At 36.7% G+C, this 21,478-nt stretch overlaps 7 protein-coding genes across 14 annotated transcripts; 4 read left to right on the top strand and 3 right to left on the bottom strand.

Annotated features, from left to right (window-relative positions):
* The first annotated feature begins 51 nt into the window (after window positions 1-51).
* Window positions 52-1,107, top strand: LOC147939318 (uncharacterized). Its single transcript, XM_087465931.1, has one exon. The coding sequence runs from the start codon at window positions 52-54 to the stop codon at window positions 1,105-1,107; it is 1,056 nt and encodes a 351-aa protein (XP_087322057.1).
* Window positions 1,108-1,687: 580 nt separating this feature from the next.
* LOC147939317 (uncharacterized) lies at window positions 1,688-3,209 on the top strand. The gene is made up of 3 exons (XM_087463719.1): window positions 1,688-1,770; window positions 1,868-2,592; window positions 2,671-3,209. Exons 1-3 carry the CDS (start codon window positions 1,711-1,713, stop codon window positions 3,014-3,016), a joined length of 1,131 nt encoding a protein of 376 aa, XP_087319845.1. The 5' UTR covers window positions 1,688-1,710; the 3' UTR covers window positions 3,017-3,209.
* Window positions 3,210-4,455: 1,246 nt separating this feature from the next.
* LOC104715972 (putative F-box/FBD/LRR-repeat protein At1g78840) lies at window positions 4,456-6,481 on the bottom strand. Its single transcript, XM_087467673.1, has 3 exons — window positions 5,390-6,481; window positions 5,150-5,290; window positions 4,456-5,044 (listed from the first exon to the last, which is right to left on the bottom strand). Exons 1-3 carry the CDS (start codon window positions 6,281-6,283, stop codon window positions 4,772-4,774), a joined length of 1,308 nt encoding a protein of 435 aa, XP_087323799.1. The 5' UTR covers window positions 6,284-6,481; the 3' UTR covers window positions 4,456-4,771.
* A 4,523-nt stretch (window positions 6,482-11,004) lies between these two features.
* LOC104714155 (protein MHF2 homolog) lies at window positions 11,005-13,446 on the top strand. Of its 3 annotated transcripts, none has more exons than XM_087466062.1 (8): window positions 11,005-11,208; window positions 11,352-11,408; window positions 11,498-11,546; window positions 11,634-11,674; window positions 11,810-11,849; window positions 11,931-11,984; window positions 12,074-12,179; window positions 13,165-13,446. In XM_087466062.1, exons 1-7 carry the CDS (start codon window positions 11,041-11,043, stop codon window positions 12,175-12,177), a joined length of 513 nt encoding a protein of 170 aa, XP_087322188.1. In that variant the 5' UTR covers window positions 11,005-11,040; the 3' UTR covers window positions 12,178-12,179; window positions 13,165-13,446. The 3 variants fall into 3 exon arrangements, with proteins under 3 accessions (XP_087322188.1, XP_010429715.2, XP_087322189.1); XM_010431413.3 differs by having other exon boundaries at window positions 13,161-13,446; XM_087466063.1 differs by having other exon boundaries at window positions 12,411-13,446.
* LOC147939316 (ubiquitin carboxyl-terminal hydrolase 21-like) lies at window positions 12,309-15,701 on the bottom strand. 2 transcript variants are annotated; one of them, XM_087466056.1, is made up of 9 exons: window positions 15,406-15,701; window positions 14,859-15,300; window positions 14,641-14,761; window positions 14,423-14,533; window positions 14,151-14,326; window positions 13,725-14,054; window positions 13,510-13,632; window positions 12,811-13,405; window positions 12,309-12,688 (listed from the first exon to the last, which is right to left on the bottom strand). In XM_087466056.1, the coding sequence occupies exons 2-9, from the start codon at window positions 14,985-14,987 to the stop codon at window positions 12,417-12,419; spliced, it is 1,857 nt and encodes a 618-aa protein (XP_087322182.1). In that variant the 5' UTR covers window positions 14,988-15,300; window positions 15,406-15,701; the 3' UTR covers window positions 12,309-12,416. The 2 variants fall into 2 exon arrangements, with proteins under 2 accessions (XP_087322182.1, XP_087322183.1); XM_087466057.1 differs by having other exon boundaries at window positions 14,859-15,007; window positions 15,406-15,580.
* On the top strand, window positions 15,384-17,296 carry LOC104714156 (pathogen-related protein-like). Of its 3 annotated transcripts, none has more exons than XM_010431414.3 (4): window positions 15,384-15,580; window positions 16,373-16,505; window positions 16,592-16,890; window positions 16,984-17,296. In XM_010431414.3, exons 1-4 carry the CDS (start codon window positions 15,410-15,412, stop codon window positions 17,137-17,139), a joined length of 759 nt encoding a protein of 252 aa, XP_010429716.2. In that variant the 5' UTR covers window positions 15,384-15,409; the 3' UTR covers window positions 17,140-17,296. The 3 variants fall into 3 exon arrangements, with proteins under 3 accessions (XP_010429716.2, XP_087322187.1, XP_010429717.2); XM_087466061.1 differs by lacking the exon at window positions 15,384-15,580 and adding an exon at window positions 15,727-16,223; XM_010431415.3 differs by lacking the exon at window positions 15,384-15,580 and adding an exon at window positions 15,990-16,284.
* On the bottom strand, window positions 17,007-21,469 carry LOC147939315 (anaphase-promoting complex subunit 6-like). 3 transcript variants are annotated; one of them, XM_087466059.1, is made up of 18 exons: window positions 20,925-21,318; window positions 20,649-20,783; window positions 20,372-20,445; window positions 20,080-20,119; window positions 19,856-19,901; window positions 19,667-19,746; window positions 19,336-19,508; window positions 19,117-19,242; window positions 18,754-18,828; window positions 18,541-18,666; window positions 18,313-18,382; window positions 18,137-18,219; window positions 17,890-18,003; window positions 17,710-17,809; window positions 17,579-17,614; window positions 17,377-17,475; window position 17,223; window positions 17,007-17,120 (listed from the first exon to the last, which is right to left on the bottom strand). In XM_087466059.1, exons 1-18 carry the CDS (start codon window positions 21,168-21,170, stop codon window positions 17,071-17,073), a joined length of 1,674 nt encoding a protein of 557 aa, XP_087322185.1. In that variant the 5' UTR covers window positions 21,171-21,318; the 3' UTR covers window positions 17,007-17,070. The 3 variants fall into 3 exon arrangements, 2 of the variants coding, with proteins under 2 accessions (XP_087322185.1, XP_087322184.1); XR_015566329.1 differs by lacking the exons at window positions 17,007-17,120; window position 17,223 and having other exon boundaries at window positions 17,236-17,475; window positions 18,313-18,410; XM_087466058.1 differs by lacking the exons at window positions 17,007-17,120; window position 17,223 and having other exon boundaries at window positions 17,236-17,475; window positions 20,925-21,469.
* Between the last annotated feature and the right edge of the window lie 9 nt (window positions 21,470-21,478).

Genomic DNA, 21,478 nt, shown 5'->3' with positions numbered 1-21,478 from the left:
GTAAAGACTTTTCTCACAGGAAAAAAGGAAAAAAAAAAAATCGTTTTCACAATGTCTATGCTTCTCAGACATTTCAGGAGAGAGGCGCTCGTAAGCTGCTACCAGAGCCGTCGGTTCTCATCTTCTCTATCCCAAAATCAGCCTTATCTCATCGTCGGCGGCGATTTTTGTGGAGTTAGTTTCAAGGGTGAATGTGTGGGGAATCTCAAGTATTATGATCCTTGTAAAGGTGATGTTAAGGTTTCGGAAAAACTAGTAGCTATGGAGTTGCTGGAGGTAATGGGAAGGATTGGATCATCCCGTGGTTGGGTAGCTTCTCTGAACGCCCGTGATGCTACCATGTCTCTCCAAGATGATTTTAACCCCACAACTGCATTGGATTCATCCCCAAAACATATTTCACTGCCTCCTCTTGTCACTCTACCTGATTGCCAAACCCAACTTGTCACTAACGTGGTCATGTCCTCTTCTCCTGAACAAGATGACTGTGTTGTGGCTGTCAAGTTCTTGGGACCTCAACTCAGTTTATGTAGGCCCTGTAACGGTTCAAAATGGGTCAACATCAGAACCCCAATTGGCTTTTTCACCTCTCGTGTCATGTATTCCAGAAGAGATCAAATGTTCTGCATGCCCGCTTCTGGAGGCCATTACACGGGATCATGGGATCTCCACAAGCACAAGCATAACCCTAAACTGAACCAGTTGCGGTTTTGCAACCTTCCCAAGTTGATGCAATCCGAGTGGGAACTTTTGGATTCATGTGTTAGGAGGGAAGACTTGGTGGAGTCGCCCACAGGTGAATCCTTTCTGATTAAATGGTACACCGGAAGCAATAGCAATTTAGCCAAAGTGCAAACCAAGCGTTTTATGGTGTTCAAGATAGACGAGGAAGGAAATGCTAGTTACACTGAAGACATTGGGGATCTGTGCATTTTTTTGTCCAAGTCCGAGCCGTTATGTCTCCCTGCAAGCTTGTACTCTGGCCTCACCCCTAACTCTCTTTATTTCGTTGGCTTCGAGGATATGGGAGTTTGCAATCTTGCCACTTCCACCATCCATCCCGAAAATTTCCTATCCACCACCACCCCTTTCTGGCTCCAAAATTAGGCTAGTATATATTTTTTCTTTAGTTTTTATTCTTCTCTTCGTGTTTTTAGCCACCTTCTGATATCCACAAAGCACACATGTTACCTTTGTTTAACGAACTCACAATGTAGCTAAGATTTTGAAACGAACACACTAGTGAAATTCAGAATCTAATACTCTTTATGATTTCCTTTGGTTGTGGTTATTTTATCTTGGTTTATTTGGTGTTTGAATATCCGAATCTGTTAGATATTTTAATTGTTAATTATATTTTAATGACATTAACAAATTGGTTCCTTAGTTTCTCTTCTCTTATGGTATTTTCAATGTAATTTTAACCACTTCTAGGTTAGATTCGAAAATATATTTCCAGCTTATCAACATATAAGTGTTAATTAAAAAAAAAAAAACATTAGTAGGATTTATGTACTTACATATACAGTATGTCGTTTTCGATGAAATTATTTTGCCAAAGAAAATGAAAAAGTTGAAATATCTAAGATTCGGATATGTTAGAATTATTCAGAAATATTTGATGCGATATATAGTGTGCATATATATATATATATATAGGCTATATATAGGCTTTAAATTAGGGTTCTTGTGAAAAAAATATGCGCGACAATGTCTACGCTTCTTAGACATCTCTCGAAGCTCTATCTCAGGAAACCTAAAGATGCCCTCGTAAGCTACGTACTCATTTTGTACTACTGTCATTCTCTTTTCTGTTTATTTATATTTGGATTCTGATCGTCTCTGACTAGTTCTTTATGGTTTGTAGAAAAACCAGAGTGTTAGGTTGTCGCAAACCCCGCCCTATCTGACCCTCGGCGTTTGGGATAAAGAAGACGGTCCCAGTACTCCCAACAAGAATGTAGCTCTCGACTTGTACAACCCACTCAAGGAAGAGTCGGTCAAAATTTTAGATAAATCACTCCCGGAGGAGCTCTGGACGTTGGACTTGGTGGGAATATCCAATGGTTGGGGACTTTTCATGGACAAACACGACAACTCTGTTGTACGCATGTCCGACTTTTTTCTCTCTTCATCATCCAAATCATCCCCTAAGATCATGACTCTACCTCCTTTGTGTTCTCTACCCGATCTCAAATTGGAATCCGTGAAAAACGTGGCAATGTCCTGTTCCCCCGACCAAGAGGCAGAGGACTGTGTAGTTGCTGTCAAGTTTATGGGATTTCAGTTGAGTCTTTGTGTACCCTCTAGGGATTCAGAGTGGACTAACATCATAACACCTTTCAACTACTTCCACAACTCGAGTCTCACGTACTCGAAGAAAGATCAAACGTTCTACATGCTTGCTCCAGGAAGCCGCTTCTTGGCTTCCTGGTATATCCATTCCAAGAACTGGGACTACCCAAAGTTCCACGAGTTGCGGTTTTACAACATTCCCAAGTTTTGGCAGTCCGAGTGGCAGCTATTGGAGTCGTGTGCCAAGACTGAACACTTAGTGGAGGCCCCCTCGGGCGAATGTTTCTTCGTGAAGTGGTATATATAAAAATCTCTTAGAGAAGTATAAAAATTATAACTGTTCAATGCTGAAAACCTCCTGATTCCTGCTTACAGGTTTGGAGAGAGCTTTCCGTGTGTGTTCAATGAGAAAGAAACGATCTACTACAATACAAAGCGGTTCATGGTCTTCAGAGAGGAAGAGACAAGCAAAGGCGGAGGAGAACGACGCATGTGTTACACAGAGGACATTGGAGATCTTTGCATTTTCCTTGCAGAAAATGAACCTTTTTGTGTTCAGGCCAGCTCATGCCCTGGTCTCAAGCCTAATTCTATCTATTTCATGGGTTACGGCTTTGGTGTTTATGATCTCGCTGCAAAAACTGCCCATTACTTCAATGTCGAAGGTTTGCCAGGACCAGTATTTGCTTGCCCGTTCTGGATTCCTCCTGTTTCTCTCTAGCATTTTAATTTTTTTTATGTTAGTTTAATTGTGCAGAATAACACTTTTCCTAATTAGTTTTAAATCTTGGTTGTTTGACTCATCCTAGAGAACCTAAGACTATAGGTTCTTAACTGTTAAATGCATTCTACTTAATCATGGCTATTGGTTATACCTTAATCCAGCTTTCTTTGTCATCACAAAGTTTGAAACTTCCTTGTTGTCTACATCAACTGATCAGCTTCATTGTTTTTTTTAAAACATCAGCGTCATTGTTATTAGCAATATCTACGATATAGTAGTGCCTGGAAGTCACTCATTTAGAGAGGATTCTTCCCCAGCTTCTTTTGGACTTTTAAGGTATCATTGCTAAACAGCACATGCTTGTTTTTTTTTTTTTGAATTTAATGCTAAATTATATTCAAAAGAAAAATAAACGTTTTACAAAAGAAATTGTGTTACTTTGCTCTAAACCATTCAAACAAGTTTAATAAAATTTTGCAGCAAACCAGATTTGAATGCTCTCTTCTTCCCCTTTCATTGTGCTCAAACGATTTCGTATGTTCTTGTCAATGATCTTGATCAGCTGCTCCGCCGGTGAAGAGTGTTCTCCGTGTCGTCTTGGCACATGCTTGTTTCGAGAGCTTAAGAGCCAGTTTGAAGGCTAACAAGGCCATCTCCTTGGCCATTGCTTGGCTGGCTCGGAACCTGAGAGAGTGAGAGAACAAAATCCTCAGGTGATAGTCAATGTGAGGAAGAGAAGAGGATTTGGCATAATAAAAATAAAGGTCTGAGAACAAATCTTGCCGAGTAATTGGACCATAGATAGATACTCTGGATAGATACAGAACCATGACTTTGCATCATCCCTCTTACGGAATAGGTTTCACCAGGTTCGGAGATGAAGGGCAGACGCCTGAGAAAGAAAAAAAAAAAGCAGGCCTCAAAATTAGCAGTGACAAAAAAAAAACAAAGAAAAAGAAGTGACGAAACAAAAGGTTGTGAAAAGGTAGTTGAATAAGATAACTCACCTGCAACTGTTTGGCAATGCGCAAATAAGACCACCTTCTCCTGTGGTTGGCTTGATACTCGTGAATCAGATTAAGATGACAAATTTTTGGTTATGAAACTTATCCATTTTTCAAAACAATCTCGGATCTGCTGCTGCTGCACAGTATAAGAATTAGAAGAAACGAAATGATCAATGATTCTGATTCAAATTAAAAATGAAAGTGATTCGAGTGACTTGAAGTGAAGAGTGTCCCATACACATTCAAAGGAAAATCTACAAACAAAAATGCATGTAGCAGTTCCAAGTTGATCTGCGTGGTTCAGTAAAGTGCGGCCTCCAATAGTTATCCTGCGTGCGAGGAAAAGAGAGGCATAATAGATGGTCTGAAATCAAGTGTTCTGTGCATACAAACCCAAATGTATCGTTTTCTACGTTATCAATAATATCACGGCATCTTGGATTTACCAATCACATAACAAATAATATAATTTTAAATGTTACAAAGTCTAATCGGAACAAGTATGGAACCTCGAAACATCTAATAAGAAGCATAATTAGGTTTACACTTGGGTTTGCTCAAGAAAACAGCTTCAATACTCAACAAGCCCGGAGATCGTCTTGGAAACATATTAATTTGCTTGACAACTTGGTATATGTCTTCAGATCCCCGACAATGGGAACAAAAATTCATGAGACCTGGTGCATTCCATAAGATGTATTCGACAAGTTCAGCTTCAACAGAATCGAGTGATGTAGGCAGACACTTAGGCACATGTGACTTGGCAAACCGAAGAACGCTTTGGAAGCGCAAGTATTTTCTCGACAAATTGCAGCCTGCATTTGGCTCCTTCCCAATAATAGAATTTAAGATTAAGCTCCTTGAGAACTGCTGCATTCCCCAAGATGTATTTGACAAGCTCAGTTGCGACCTCATCTTCACTCAAGCTGACTATCTTAACAATCTCGAGCGATGTTAGGAGACACTTAGGAACATGTGAGCTTGAGGTGTCCACTTCATCTAGGTAACCGTAAATCGACTACATATAGTGAACGACAAGAAAGGAAAAACGTAATGAGAATGCATAGTTTAGTTAAGTAATTGGGCAAAAAGAACTCAAGAGTTCCTTGTAAAGATAAATTACCACCAACTGTAAAGATTTTAGGTTTGGACAACTTGCGAGCAACGTTGCTAACAACTCAACAGAGTGAAGAAATCGAACTTTCAAATGGGTCAAGTTAGAGAACTCAGGCAGTGGTTGGAGTTTCGAGTAAGCACACATGGCCTAGCAAAAACCAAGAAGAAAGAAAAAAAGAACATTAGTAATAAGTTCTCGAGACAGAGTATTTCAAGATGAATATTATATTTACAAATATATACATACCTTTAGGATAGAGCAATCGAGGCTAAGATTTTTGACCTTCGATATCCAAGCGAGATATGTAGGTAATGTTTTCATCGTTGATGAGTTAAAAACGCTTTCGATGAAAGAAGAGTTATTAAAAGACACTATGATCGGAGAACATACATTATTCAGCACAAGGTCTATAAACTGGCGGATTTCGAGACTCAGACACTTAAGTCTGGGAGCATCAATCGCTACCCCAGTTATTTGACCAGTTATTTGACCAGGCACGTTCAAATTTAAGCTACTTAGTGTCTGAGACCGCACTCGTAAACATTCCACATTCCAAATTTCTTCAATGTTCAAATCTTGAAGAAGTGGGGAGGATGAGATAAGCCTTTCAAGAGCCGCATCACTCGAAAACCAAACCGATTTTAAATGCATTGTCTCGAGACGAGGTAGAGAAACGGAGTCATGACTATGTATGCCTAGGTTGACCAGCTCCAAGTGTACCAACGTCTCACACATAGAAATGCTTCCCGGAAGCATTATGGGATAGTCATCATTCCATCTATAAAAAGGCATATAATAAGCAATAAGCACAAGATGTTGAACTCCACGAGCAACCACTGAGTTGACCCACTTGTTGATGATATTGGATCCTTCAGTCTCATATTGCCCGCCGTCAAATTCCAACTTGAATTGGTTTATGAGTAGTGGTTTCTTATTATCCAAATCTAGAAACCTGTTGACGAAACCCTCTAACTCATCATTGTAGCTAAAGTTACCCACGTAGAGGTCCAATCCAGGAACAGTTTGCCAAAGATATCTCCAGCTCGTCGACAAGACACTGGTTCTAACAGAATCCCTCGTAGCAAGTTTTAAGAGTATCTGAAGTAGCAAATCCTCAGGCAATTGGCTTATCAAATCCATGTGATTTTCTCAGTCCTTTGTGATCGTGACGCTTTTGTTTAGAGATCTCAGCAATATTTTGACAACACAATAGAATACGATATCTTGAGACGAAAAACGATATGAACAGTACCTGCGGCGCGATGCGAATACGATGACAGATAGTAACGAGGGAGACGCAACCGATCAGAGATCGTCGGGGGTAAAGTAATGATGACCGTGGCGAACTTTTTAGGGTTTGTTTTATATTGATGGATTCCAGCTTAATGGGCTCAAAGCAAATATTGATGGGCTCCACCTTAATCATAAGCTAATCAACCAAATTTACCCTAAATCAAAAGACAATACAACCAAAATCAACCGCATTAACTCCGAGAAGAAAATAGCCACGCCAGGCCTATTTTATCTGCTACTAGCAATCGATCCGCGCTACGCGCGGTAGTTAGATGAAGGTGTATTCCGAATTTTGTTGTGTATACTTTTTTTTGGTTTTTGTAAATTCATCTTTACGTTTGTTTTTGTATTTAATTTTGGTTGCTTATGTTGTTTTGTTGGATATTTTAATAAAAATATGTTTTGGAGTAAGTATAATTTAGTTTGCTGTTTTTAAAGGAAAAATTGAGATCATATTGTGTGTTTATAATGCTTTTAAAAAAAGTTATTATTATAAGTTAACATTGTTTAGTTGAAATTGTTGTTTTGTTGTAACTGTTAATTGTCATTAATTTATTATTATTTTCCATTTTGTGGTTGGATTGTTATTTAATATTTTCATATGTATTTTGTAAACTGTTGGAGTAATTTTTAATCAATGTTTTAGTGTTTGGAGTGAAAAATATTGTGGAATTTATTAAGAAAAATAAATAAGTTATTTATTGTGGATTTTATTGTCAATTTTTTTTCTAGGTTACTTTGTTTGTTTCATTCAGACCTAATTTCTCTGTAAAGCTTATAATTTGTGGGTTAATTGGACCATTATTTGTATGTTACTGAGTTGAAATTGATTTGTTCTTTTTCAAAATCCGATGTCCTCATGAACGGATAAGAGAAGAGCAATTTTCCGATCTAGAGGTCTGTTTGAGGATTGAACTTATGTCTTTGATGCTCGTAGTCGTTTTTTTCAGTCATTCCTATCGTAATCGTTTTCCTTTAATTTTTTTTGGGGGTTTTCGTATTTGGTTGATTCCTTGCTCGCTTCACATCTATTGGGAATATTTGGTTATCCCTTGTTGATTTTGTTAAAGGTGAATGTCAATTGGGTTGCAAATTTGTTTATATGAAATTATGTTTGCTTCTTCCTAATTAAGTTGTGAGTTGTTTTGTGTTATTTGTTGTAATTTTTTCCCGTTTGTCCTGTGAGTGATTTTTTTTATTCGATGTGAGTTGTGTTTTGGGGAAAATTAATTTTCTTGTTTATCTTGTTGTAATTTTATAAAGTCTGGGGTTTTTTTTTTTGTTTCTTCGGTTGTCTTTTTTCATATAATTTTGTGTTACGGTTATTTGATTGTGACATTCATATATCTGAATCTTTTGAGTTTATTAAATGTGTGTTCATCTCTTTGCGTCTTTGTCTTTGGTGATGGATTTGTGAAGTGCTGCCAAATAATTATTTTAACTGATTTTTAGTTGTGTTTCCTTGATTCTTTGAAAGTGTTGTTTGGGTTTCCTTGTTTTGATATTTGAAATTTTAAATTATGATCAGTTTAATAGAAATCTTTAACTATATTATTACCACTAATGAAAAATTATAGTATTGTTTTCATATTTTAACATTTAAATTATTTTACATAGTTATTTTTTATTTAAACTTTTGATTAATTATAATTAACAAAAAATATGCACTAAATGAATATTTTAAATTTATTTTAAAATAAAAAGTTGAATTCATAGGATTTAAAAATAGTGATGGGTCTAGAGAATTTGAATGAAATAGTGTTGGGCCTATAGATTTTAGATGAAATTTAGTTGATTAGTTTGTCATTTGTATGATTGTTTAGGGCTTATTAAAATCTGTAAGGCGGTTGTTTTTTGTTATTTGTTGTAATTTTTTTCTCGTTTGTCATGTGAGTGATTTTTTTGATTCGATGTGAGTTGTGTTTTAGGGAAAATTAATTTTCTTGTTTATCTTGCTGTAATTTTATAAAGTCCGGGTTATTTTTTTTGTTTCTTCGGTTGTCTTTTTCATATAATTTAGTGTTACGGTTATCTGATTGTGACATTAATATATCTGAATCTTTTTAGTTTATTAAATGTGTGTTCATCTCTTTGCGTCTTTGTCTTTGGTGATGGATTTGTGAAGTGCTGCCAAATAATTATTTTAACTGATTTGTAGTTGTGTTTCCTTGATTCTTTGAAAGTGTTGCTTGGGTTGCCTTGTTTTGATATTTGAAGTTTTAAATTATGATCAGTTTAATAGAAATATTTAACTATATTATTACCACTAATGAAAAATTATAGTATTGTTTTCTTATTTAAACATTTAATTCATTTTACATAATTATTTTTTGTTTAAACTTTCGATTAATTATAATTAACAAAAAATTATGCACTAAATGAATATTTTAAATTTATTTTAAAATAAAAAATTGAATTCATAGGATTTAAAAATAGTGATGGGTCTAGAAAATTTGAATGAAATAGTATTGGGCCTACAGATTTTAGATGAAATTTAGTTGATCAGTTTGTCATTTGTATGATTGTTTAAAGGGCTTATTAAAATCTGTAAGGCCCATAAAATTAGAGAAGATGTGGCTGATGTGGGAGCTGAGTTGGCTGCACCAGGAGTGAGAAAAGCTAACTTTATATATATAGATTACTACAATTTATTAAAACGGTGTCGTTTGGTTCACGGGTCTGGCCAACTTATCGCGCGTGCCACACAACAGGCAAATAATTGAAGCTAACGCCCACGCGCAGAATGAGCGTGTAAAACGCGCGTTTCACCAATTCGGTAAGGTTAGACCATCATTATCGGTAGCAATATCAAAGATTGCTTAAAATAATGTATTTTTAAAATACTATTTTAATTATTTTCTTTGAATATTAGTATTAGATATTTAAATAATAAATTAATATTAAAAAATTGACCAATCATAAACAGTTATACTAAAGAGCAACGATTCTTCTGATGTTTGTTAGAGCAACGTTACTCACCTTTTTATTTGGTTTATTATTATTTTTTAATTTTTAGGTGAGAATACCTTTAACAATACCGATCAATAAAGATGCTCTTATATATGGTTTTGTTAATGGTTAAGAATCGTCATAATTTTTTTTTATTTTTTCTCTGATTATGGTGTTAGAGATCTAAAGATGATTTTGAGTATTGCTGCTTATATAGATGATCACTGGAGTGACTGTATTTTTCATAATTCCAGATATTTTATTCGGTTGCAGACTTGCAGAGGTTTCGTTACAAAGGAGGTCAATGATTCGACGGTTATTTTTTTTTAAAAACATAAAAAAATAAATCAATAAAATGTACGCATTATTGTTTGACTCATCTCATTGACTAACAAATCTAATTGGAAAATGATATTATTATTTTTGACGGCTCTCTCTAATTATTTTTAACGTTTTCAGGATTACTATAAAATACTTGGGCAAAATATGAACACGACAAGAGATTGAATTAGTTTACCGTTAGATTTTCATATGTTTGGACTCTAGTCACAGATTCTGTTATCTTTTTCATGTTGGATGATGCTCGTGGATTGTCTAGTTCATGTAGTATCCGATTATAATTTTTTAAACTTTAGTTGAATAATAGGTTGAATTAATTTTTATTTAAACTGGATATTTTCCAAAACTTATGAGAAAACTCTCCCTAGCTAGCGTTTGGGTCATGTATAAGTTGTTAAAAGCATTTTCCCATTCCATTGTTTTTCACACGACACATTGAATTGTTGGGTCGCATAACTGAATTCTCGTTATTATAAATATGCACATTGGACCGTAACATATGCATCTTACATAACATTTATAATCTTACCCCCACACGTTTATTATAAAAGTGGTATATTTTTGTCGACAAAAATAAATAAATGATCAGAAAAAAAGTATTATTAGATAGATTATTTGCACAATAACCTGTATGGATTTAGAAACAATTATAACATGGACAAATAACAAATTAATCGTTATGAATCAGTTAACATGTGTGTACACATAACTTTATTGATGTATGTGGACAAATTATAACTGGCATTAAGCTCGGATATTTTGATCAGTGATTCTTCACTTGGATTTGAAAAAGGTTGCGTTTAATGAATCTGTAGTGTCTTTAAGTGACAGATTTGCCCTCAAACGCATCACCCGAAGAAAATCAAGTCAGATCAACTTCATTTAGTATTAATTAACTGAATGAGGTATATGATGAAACCTTGGATCCACATAGTGTACAACGAAATATAACAGAGAATCATCAAAAAGGTTCCATCAACAAAGGTATAGAAAACACAATCGTCAAAATTAGGTATGGTAATCACATTCAGAGAAGTCAACCTACGGACCTTCAACCATCCCGTGCAACTAAAATCTCTAGAGACCGCTAATAGAAGAGTGACCAAAACAAAAACGTTATTCATCGTTATATTTATAGATAAAGGTATATGACGGTCAGCTCAGGATTTGATCTTTCTATTTCTTTTTTTCTATTTTCCCTTTTTCCTATTTCCTATTTTCGAATTTTCCTTTTTTCCTATTTACTTTTGTTATTTCCTATTCCTTATTACAGTGCCCGATTTGGCCCAAAACGGTTTGGGCTTACTACTACTAACATGACTCACCAAAACGTTGCCGTTCGATTTTTTAGTTTCTTCTTCCTTCCTTCTCGAGCTTTAATTTCTTCTTCGTCTTCCAAATTCCTCCAATCCTCCGCCATCGGAGCTCGTCGTCGCCTCCTCACTGTAAATAAATCGCTGCCTTCTTTGGATCAACATCTCAAGGTGTATACTGTGTATATATATATATATAGCTTGTAAACTTTTTCAATTGTAGAATTTGTTATATGATTTTTAATGTATTGGTAGTAATTTTCCATGATTCTAGTTTATTCATAGCGGTCTACGTTTTGGTGTTTGTAACCCAGGGAGGAAGCTTCCTTTTTAATACATGCGTCATGGACGCCAACAGTACCTTCGATTCTGTAAATCTTTGCTCGCGTCTTCCCTTTCTCATCCGCCGTTTCTATTATTGTCTCCATCCTTACCTCCTTGTGTGTTTTCGTTGAATTAGGATTTGATTCACGCCATTTTCAAGCACATTTGGGCCCGAAGGTTTCGCGGTACACCTCCATGTTTTCTCAGAGTAGCTTAGCTTAATTCCTCTTATGTTGATCTTCTCTGTTTGATTTCTCTGCTCGATTATACAGAAAGGGAGAGGAGCGATGCCATTGATGCTACTGAAGCTGAGGTATTCTCTATTTCATGTCACAAGATTATAATTATTATCGTAATTTCACTAGATTCTGTAACAGCTATGACCTTTTGATACGTTCATCAAGTGATGAAGATACCATTTGTTGATGCTAAATTACATTCACTTCAGGTTGCTCTGGGAACAACTAAGAAGAACAGACTTGCTTCTGGTACCCTTGTTTACTTTCTCATGTAAACTGTGAAATGAGACATGGATGATATTTAATACTTATGGTTATTGGTTTATGTAGCTAACGCAAATGCTTTAAAGCTCAGCTGTGAACTTCTCAAGAGTTTTGTCTCAGGTCAAGTATCTATCCATGTTTGCATTTTTTTAGAAACTAGTCAATTTTCTCCTTTTAACTCATGTGGTTTAGCTAATGAGCATTGGCAGAGGCTGTGCAGCGAGCTGCTATAATCGCTGAAGCTGAGGGAATGGAAAAGATTGAAGCTACTCATTTAGAGAGGATTCTTCCCCAGCTTCTTTTGGACTTTTAAAGGTATGATTGCTAAACAGCACATGCTTGTCCCCTGCATCTTTTCGTTTTATTTTGCTTCTGTTTATGTTGATAAACTAATGAAAGTGAGGTCTAGTTTCTTTTGCTCCTTCGTCTAAAAGTACACAACGCTTAGATCATGTCATGTGTTCTTTGTTAGAAATATGTGAAGATATTAACAGGGATTATTCCACACAAGTTATTCTAAAGATCATACTACTAGTTTGTTTATAGGCTAGGCTAATGTGGTATTACATGATCCATGAAGAACGAGACATATGCATTTGACTTGATTCTGGATATATTCACTATGCGCTTCAGAGCTGATTCCAATGCTACCACCCATAACACACCAAAATACTGTGAAATGTAAGACGAAATCTTGCCCTTCGTCGATCTTCTGCTGTTAGATGTTTTCCTTTTCTTGATCGTATAAGGTTGACCTAAAGCGGAAGAGCGAGATGTAGGAATCTTCTTACGGTATGAAAGAGCAATTTCTTTAGCCTTAGGATCTGCAGAAACAGCAAGCACTATATTAGAGCTAGTCTTAACTGAGGATACATTATCTTTCTTAGTATCCTCCATAGGTTTACGGTAATTAAGACTAAAGCTATCAATGGTAAAGAGATAGTACCTTTGCGTTCTGGAGACAAATTAGGCTCATCCTGGTCAGACGAGATCTCAGCAAATGATTTATCAGCCTTAGGTGACTCGAAATTATCACTCATGTAAGAATTACTATCACTGTCTGCTGGATGAAACACTTGTTCCTGAGACTCATAACAACGTAAATCTAGATTATTTACATCCAGGATCGATACTCCCACCGGGTAGTTACATGCTTTGTTGGAAGTACTGACATTCTCATAACTGTGATCAGATACACACTTGTCTCTACAGCTACTCTCAAGCACTGGCTTTGTTGAAAACGTGAAATTATCGCTATTCTCATAATCGTGACCAAATGCATACTTCTCTGTGCAGCTAGTCCCAAGCACTGGCTTTGTTGGCAACTTGAAATTATCGCCACTCTCATTATCGTGATCAAATGCGTACTCTTCTCTCCAGCTAGTCTCAAGCACTGACTTTGGTGAAGAATTTAAAGGACTAGCTTCATACCAAGGTTTCGACACTTCGAAAGCACTAGAAAACGTAGGAGTTCCTTCTCTTACAAAAAATAACATATACGCATTTGTTGATAGAACATCATCTTCGCTGATTCTTGTGACCTGCCAAGAAAAACTTGCATTTATTTAACACCCTTCAGAGAGGTCTGTTTATATAGCTAACTAACTAAACCACAAATCAAATAAAAAATGTTATATCATACTACCTTGGCGTCATCAAACTTATGCCATGTCTCGGGAGCTGATCTCACATAAGAGGAGTAATGACCAAAAGATGCTCTATATCCAAGATGCTCCACAATGGCGTAGAGATGGTATTTAGTAGAAACCTGAAAGAAACAAAAGTATAACCTGTTAGGATGTTAAGACTTAAGACATGGAAATCTCAAGATTGATTTTATAGAACCAAAAGTTCACTTACTTGGGAATCTAGGTTACCGCTCATGTACGGAAGCAAGTCCAACTCCAAAGGGAACTCGACATGTTTGGATATCTTCTTCATCATTAGTCCATCATTCTTGAATCTCTTCAGGTGGAATGTTGCAACCAGTGGCAATTTATCGAGCTGAAATTGCTTCTCCTTTGAAACTTTCTTCTTACAGTTATCACAGGTTAACTGATCCTCGAGTTGTTCAACACGGGTAAAAGACTCTAGCGCGTTCAAAAGGTTATCAACATCTTCAATTTCCAGACTCCATCCAAGAGAGGTTTCTAATGTGTCAGAAAAGGAATTGCAATTGCGGCAATGAAGCTGAAAAGGAAGAGATAGAAACATAATCAATATGAAAATTAATTGCAACAGTAAGATTAATATAGCGTACGGTAATAAATTATTAACTTGTCATACCCTACTCATGAGACGGCCACCGAAGACGTGATCAACAATGTTGACATCTTGAGAAGAGACAGAGCCTGAAGGGCTATTATTTCTCGGAATCAAACATCTCTCTAACTTATCCAAAAACGACTGTAGAAACTCATAGGCATCTTCTTGGTTGTTTATCTGAAAGTCAGGTGAAAAATCTGTGGTGGCTTAAGGTTAAAACCATCCATATGAAGAAATCTCACCAAAAAACAAAGTATGAGGAGGGAGAAAAAATAAAGAAGAAGATAACATACGATTTAGATTATCACGAAACTGATTCGTCGTTATATAAGATCCTGAAGACTTGAGAGAAAGCTTAATATGATCTTGCAGAGCCTGCATAACACAGAATGTCTCGCTGCCACCTGAAAACCCAAAAAGGAGCCATAAGATTAAGACCATGAAGAAACAGAGGACTAAAATCAGAGAAGAGAAAAAATAGGAATATTGAAAATTTACTCTGGAGTCTTACAATTGCAAGGGTTTTGACTTTTGTATGAGCGAAGGCTCTCAAGAAGAGGCACGGTGTGAGTTAAGCACTGCAACACTGAAGCTATGAAACAACTGTTGCCTGAATTATATAGCCCAGCTCCCTAAAGAACGTTTCAAACATCGATATAATCAAATATTGGATGAAAATAAAAAAAAAAGATAAAAACAAAAAAAGATTTAGGTTGACAGGGAACATACAACACCGGTTGGTTCAATGCATGGGAATGCCAAGGGTTTGGTTGAATACGAGTCTCTCGTGACGTCTCGATAGAATGACAAACTATCATCGATTCGGAGAGATTCGTTCTTGTTTGCAGACGGTGGCATGGTTTGAGAATTGAAGAACCCTGTAATCGTTTTCTGTTATTAATCAAAGTGTAAACGGAGAAGGAGAGTTATATAATTTATATATACATTAGGGTTTCCATCTTTAACTTAACAGATAGAATAGAAAAAGGATTGTTAAAATTCTATTTTTCCTTTTTTTGTTTTTTATTCTTTTTTCTTTTTTTTTTCTTTTTTCTTAACGGAGTTTAGAGTTATGAAGTCGATCCTGCCAGTAAAAACTCCTCCAAACCGACCGCGAGCAATGATGACTCCTCTGAAATTTCCGTCTAAATCGTGACATCTGTCTTTTATGCTAACATCATCGTCGTATGCAAAAAAGGTTACTTTGCTAGGTGCTATATAAAATAGTAGAGAGTCTTAATATTATCTTTAAAATCTCTACTCTATGCAAACTCACGAAAATGTCTTCGTCTGCGGATGCTCTAGAGGGTGGTCGTTCGTCTCTGAAGTTGGCGGCGGACAAGTACCGATCGATCTTGAACGATGAAAGAACGGGAAACATACGGTGGAGATATGGTGGTCCTCCGATTTTTGACACCGTGAACAAGCTTTTCGAAGAAGAAAGAACCCATGTAAACTCTTTTCTCTTGCCTATTTTTATTTATCTTTATCAACAATATGCTTAGATTGTGAGTTTGTGACTAACACAAATCACCACGCTGTTGGACTATATGTCCTAACTATATTCAGTATAACTAATTTTAAAAATCAAAGGTTTTACTAGTTTCTGCAATAATTTCTATTTTTAAAAAAGTCTAGAAGCTTTGATTACCATATAATATCCGATGTGACATACACCAAACTTAACTTAAAAAAAGTTACACAAGAGTTTCTCGTAAAGCTCATTGGTTTGCTTTTTTATTTGCTGGTCTTGGGAAATGTCATTATGTCATTGGATACAAAAGAAGCCAATTGGGACAGGACGAAGTAATTGTGGGTTATTGGTTGCAACTTATTCATGATAATGAAATTTAGAATTGTGATTGAGACAATTAACAACTTCCAAAATGTCAACTTTACGTGGTGTTACAAAAACGGGGTTGATCACTTATCCATAACTCTTTGTGTTGAATATCAACATATATTGTGAGATGATTATAAAAGAGACAAGCAAGCATTAGTATCTGTACATCATCCTTATATGACTACTAGGAAAGAGAGAGATAAGTATAGATCTGTGTCCGTCCTTGAAGATGCAGGAAAGGTTCAGTGGAGGTACGGTCGCCCTCCAGACTTCAATAGTGTAAATCAGCTCTTTGAAGAAGGCCAGACCAAGGTCCTCGGGATTTATTGACAAAGACCATGATGATATTTGCTAAAATATGTTAATCTGATTCGTTGATCGTGTTTGATTGTGAGCGCAGGTGTGGCCAGAAGGGTCGTTAGAAGAGACTGTGCAAAACGCAATCAAGTCATGGGAGATGGAGCTCTCACACAAGATCCGTTTACAGGACTTCAAGACCATAAATCCCGAGAAATTTAAGCTTTTTGTCAATGGTAATTACCACATCCACCTAACCGATATGATCTTAAACTGTATAGTTACCAAAAAAGAAAAGGATTAACGTGGTTTTACTTATTAGGGAGGGAAGGTTTATCAGCTGAAGAGACGCTTAGGCTTGGGAGTTACAATGCTTTGCTCAAGAACTCTTTGCCTCAAGAGTTTCAGTACTACAAGCCAGAGGAAGAGAGCTTCGAGTCATCACATGACGCCTTTAGATCTGCTTTACCACGCGGCTTTGCATGGGAAGTACTCTCTGTGTACTCAGGACCGCCTGTTATCGCCTTCAAGTTTAGACACTGGGGATACTTTGAAGGAACTTTCAAAGGTCATGCTCCTACTGGGGAAATGGTTCAGTTCCTGGGTCTAGGAGTTCTAAAGGTATGTCTGAAGCATGAATTTGTGTCCCTCCTAATCTTTAAATGGTTAAAACTCTAGCATCAGGATTCACTTATTTCTAGAGGTTCTCTACAGGTTGATGAATCGCTTAGAGCAGAGGAGATTGAGATTTACTATGATCCAGGAGAACTGTTCGGGGGACTACTCAAGGGACCTCCTATATCAGAGACCAAAACCACAGACACTGGAGACAACACTGCAGACAAACAAAGCTGCCCATTCACACACTAAGAAAATTTCTTTATCTATGAATGTCTATTGTCCGTATTACGTTGGTTTATACCAAGAAATTAAAAAGCAGAAGTGTATTTGACCCTTTAAAGAATATATTGTAACAGTCTCTTGGTTATTGATGCATGGAATAAATTATAAGTTGTGTTAGGCGTCACAATGATAGTACAGATAAATTACAACAAGAACTAGAATAAGGCGGTTAATTTAACTGACCAATTTCTAGCAGGGCTCAACCTTTGCATCAACCGATTCAACCCCAGTCTGACATTCATCCATGAGAGCTACGTTCAACATTTCGGTACAAAATTGATCATCAGCTTTCAACCACAAGGCCTGAAAATAGACAAAATAGTTGAAAAATGTATAGCTCACCGACTGTCAGAGAAGAAAATTATGGAAATAAGTATAGTTCTCTCGTATTCAGTAGTGTGTTTACCTTGTGATAATATGAGATGGCAGCTGAAAATTTCCCCTAGACAAGAATGAGATGGAAATGGAAAAAACGTGATAATCAACGTAAGTATTGTTTCAAAGAAATGACTGGTGTTTAAAAGTACATTAAAATACCTGCAAATGGTAAGTGTACGCCAAGCCAGAATAAGTGCTTAAGCTTTTAGTTGATAGTGTAAGTGCTTTCTCATAATATGAGATAGCTTCAGGGTATTTTCTGTTTATAAGAATTCAAGAGTCAATAACTTCATTACATTCACAACAGAAGATGCTAGTTGTGTGTGCACCAAAATATACCTTAGCTTTCTATATGCATGAGCGAGATTGACCACAGTTGGTTCCCATGTTTCAGTTAATGCAGATGGTATATGGGACAATGTCTTCTTAAACCACCGCACAGCTTCACTATACCTGAAATATAGTTAATATTGTTGACTCAATTTACTGGACCGTTACCTTCTCCCCATTTTGTCGTGTAGCTTTGTCATTAATTGCATTTGGAAAATTCAGAGATAAGCAGACTGTAAAGAGAAGAGGAACGCACTCTTTCATATGATACGCAACAACTCCGAGTTCATTGTAAACAAGTGGATCCGAAGGGCATATCGCCTTAGCTTGCATGAAAAACTGGACAAAGACAAGGGATCAAAGTAAATACAATATTTGCACAAAGATAAGTCATATAAATTGAAGATGTCAGACAGCATTTTCTAACTTTACCTGGTCCGCAAGCTTGTAGCTGTGAGTTCGCATATACTCCATTCCAATGTACAGAGTTGGCAAATGACACCTGGAACAAGATAATATCAAGATTCAACCTGTAAAAAACAATTTGTGACGTAATAAGAACACTTCTACATTGCTTCAGGGCTAAGAATGACTCATTTTAGACACAAGTTGCACATTTACAGTCACTAGTTTAAAAGAAAACAAGAGTAACTTGATTACCCTGGAAATAGCCTAGCGGCAGTACGATAGGCAGACATGGCTTGGTCACCCTCCTCTTGGGAAGCAAAGGAATTACCATAACCTATCCAAGCTGGTGAGAATGAGCCATCTATACTCGTAGCTTTACTGCAAAACCATATTAGAATAAATGGGGTTCAGGTCAGACACATGCACCTACCACTAGAGTTGATCAAGACTGAATCATGGCATTACCTAAAGTACCGCCGAGCTTCAGCATACTTTTTGATACAATAGTAGTAACAACCCACCGCAAACCATGACAACGCCCTACAAAACCACGCATGAGTATTTATACCACAGAGCATCAAGCAAAGGAATTATGAAACTTTGACTCATACACAAAAATGTGAAATCAATTTCACATGTTCCACGAGACCAAGTACATAAAACATATTCCACCAAAAAAACATGCTCTTGAAGTTGTTTCATGGTCTTGACAAGCTGAACCATAAACAGTTTAACTATCCTAGCTAGGATTGGGATAAAATCATAAGAACTATATTGACATGCTCACCCACTGGCCATATAGCTTGAGAAAATAAATTTCATACTCACTTTGAAGGGTAGTCTTTTACCAAATTGCATGCCATTAGATAGAGCTCATTTGAATTACCAAGTTCCATGGCAGCGGCCAAATGTACCAAGGTACACTTCAAATGAAAAGGATCTTTTTCAAGGAGTCTGTCAAATAAGACCAAAAGAGAATCACATTGCTAGAATCATTCAAGTTTCATATAGCTCAAAATTTAGCATCAGCAGTAATATACAACTTACGAGGAGGTTAGTTCGAAACACTTCTGATATTCACAGCATTGATGGTAGTACTCAGCTTTACAGGCCAACAGATCAGTGTTATTAGCCAATGTGATCATCGATGATCCAGAGACACTACCACTTTCGTTCTCAAGCTTCTTGAACTTAGCATCTATCGTGCTCTGTATGTCATACTGGACATGAAGAACTAGTAAGTACCAAGAAGAAAAAGGAAAGATACTTGCCAAAAGAAATTAGCAGAATAGAGAATCAGCAAGCAAATTCAAAATATAAGTGCCACATAACTATTGACACATATCGGATCAACACTGTACAACATAGAGATGTTTACCTTCTTTATCAAGCATGAATAGAAAGACGAGAGCCATCCGTCTTCTGGACTAAATTGCAGTGAAGAAAGCAGACTCGATTCTGAATTTTATGTAATTAAAGTCTCAGTTAACTTCCAGTCATGTAAACGACTGCACCATGAAACAAATAAGACGATAAAATGAAGAAAAATGAAAAAACTATAACTCACCTTCTTCAGATGTAAGCATATGACTTTCAATAAGGCATTCCAAAGCCTGAAAGGATAGATTACAGAAATCACGTCCATGTAAAGTTTTCTGATATCTACAAGAGCTACATCAGGGTTTTTAATACTATACAGTGATAAGAGAATTTTATCTTCCCACATAAGCTCTGCAACTTCCATGGAAAAAAAAAATAACATGCAGCAATTGACTAGGACGCTAGTAGTACCTCATAGCACAGAGGATCAGCCTTGATAGCAGCTTTGTACCTGCAAACTCAACCGAAACTAATGAGTTAAATGAATATGAAGTTCAAGATTCCCACACACCACTCAATCAAATAGATGGATCAGCCAGATTACACACAAAGATCCTAATATTTCCTACTAGCAGTTCAGTGAAACTTATATACATGCTCAGATTATGTTACACCACTAAATCAATAAGATCAGTCTCTCAAAATCATGAAAATGCAAATGATCCCCTGAACAAGAAAGATAAGTGAAAGAAGGCTCACTGACCATTGTCGAGCCTGAGAACGGTTTTGTAAAGCTCCATATGCTTTCCCTCTTAGAAAGCATATTGCCGATGAAATCTGTAAAAGACAACCACCATATATCAGTGCAGGTACTTGCAAAACCTTCAACCTCAGATGGTATAGTGGAGAAACAGTATATAGTAGTCAGACCACTTAATTGTCTAAACCTTCTAAGTCGTATTACATAAAACTACCTACAGTACATCTAGAATGAAGTATTATATACATTTGAATATGAGTAAAAAAAAATCTTAACTTACATTAATCTCTCGGTCCTCTGCATCTTTATCAAAATCTATGACGTTACCATCTTTGGCATCATAGACAATTCCATCTTCATCAACCTTAGCATCACCAAGCATCAAGAGACACTGATCCCATTCCTTCAATTCCTCCTGAAGACACACACACAGAATTTACCGGATAAACCCTAAAACCCTCCTCTAATCAAGCGAAACAATCTGAAATTCAAAATCCCATCCCACAGAGAAATAGATAATTAGATAGATAGAAGAAGGGATAAATCGGAATCTTACGAGGCACTTGGCGGCGAGGTAACGGAATCGAAGATCTCGGAGGACAATCTTAGAGGCGTTGAGAAGGTGAAAGGCGCGTCGGTAATGGCGACCGAGAAAAAGAGCTTGAGCTTGCATATAAATGTCAGCTGGGTCATTGGTGAGTGCCGCTACTTTGTCGGCGAAGAAAATGGCCGACGAGTACAAATGCTTACTTACGCAGTCTCGAACCACGCCGCGGATCTTCTCAATTTCTTCTTCCCTCATAGTGTCCTCGACTCTCGACTTCTTCTAGACGAAATCCAGAATCAGCAAGATCTCAACAAAACAAAATAATTGGGATTATCGGAAAAAATTGTTATCCGGCTTTCTCAGTCGTCAAAAAAAGTGTTAGCACGAGAGTGGCGGGACAATCGCAAGACCCTCGGCGGGAGAGTCCTTCTATAGCTATAGGCCCATTATGCTGCAACCTAAAGCCCATTAGCCCAATCCCAATCACCTTACTCGTTTCAATCCATTCTATGCTGCTAAAACCCGATGTTCTTTTGAAGGTGTCTAATCGGATTCAACTTAAT

This window comes from Camelina sativa, chromosome 9 (genome assembly GCF_030686135.1).
Source record: "Camelina sativa cultivar CO46 ecotype springtype chromosome 9, ASM3068613v1".
In the NCBI taxonomy this organism is placed as follows: domain Eukaryota; kingdom Viridiplantae; phylum Streptophyta; class Magnoliopsida; order Brassicales; family Brassicaceae; genus Camelina; species Camelina sativa.
Note: the sequence above shows the minus strand (reverse complement) of the source record. Positions and strands in the feature narration are given on the sequence as shown.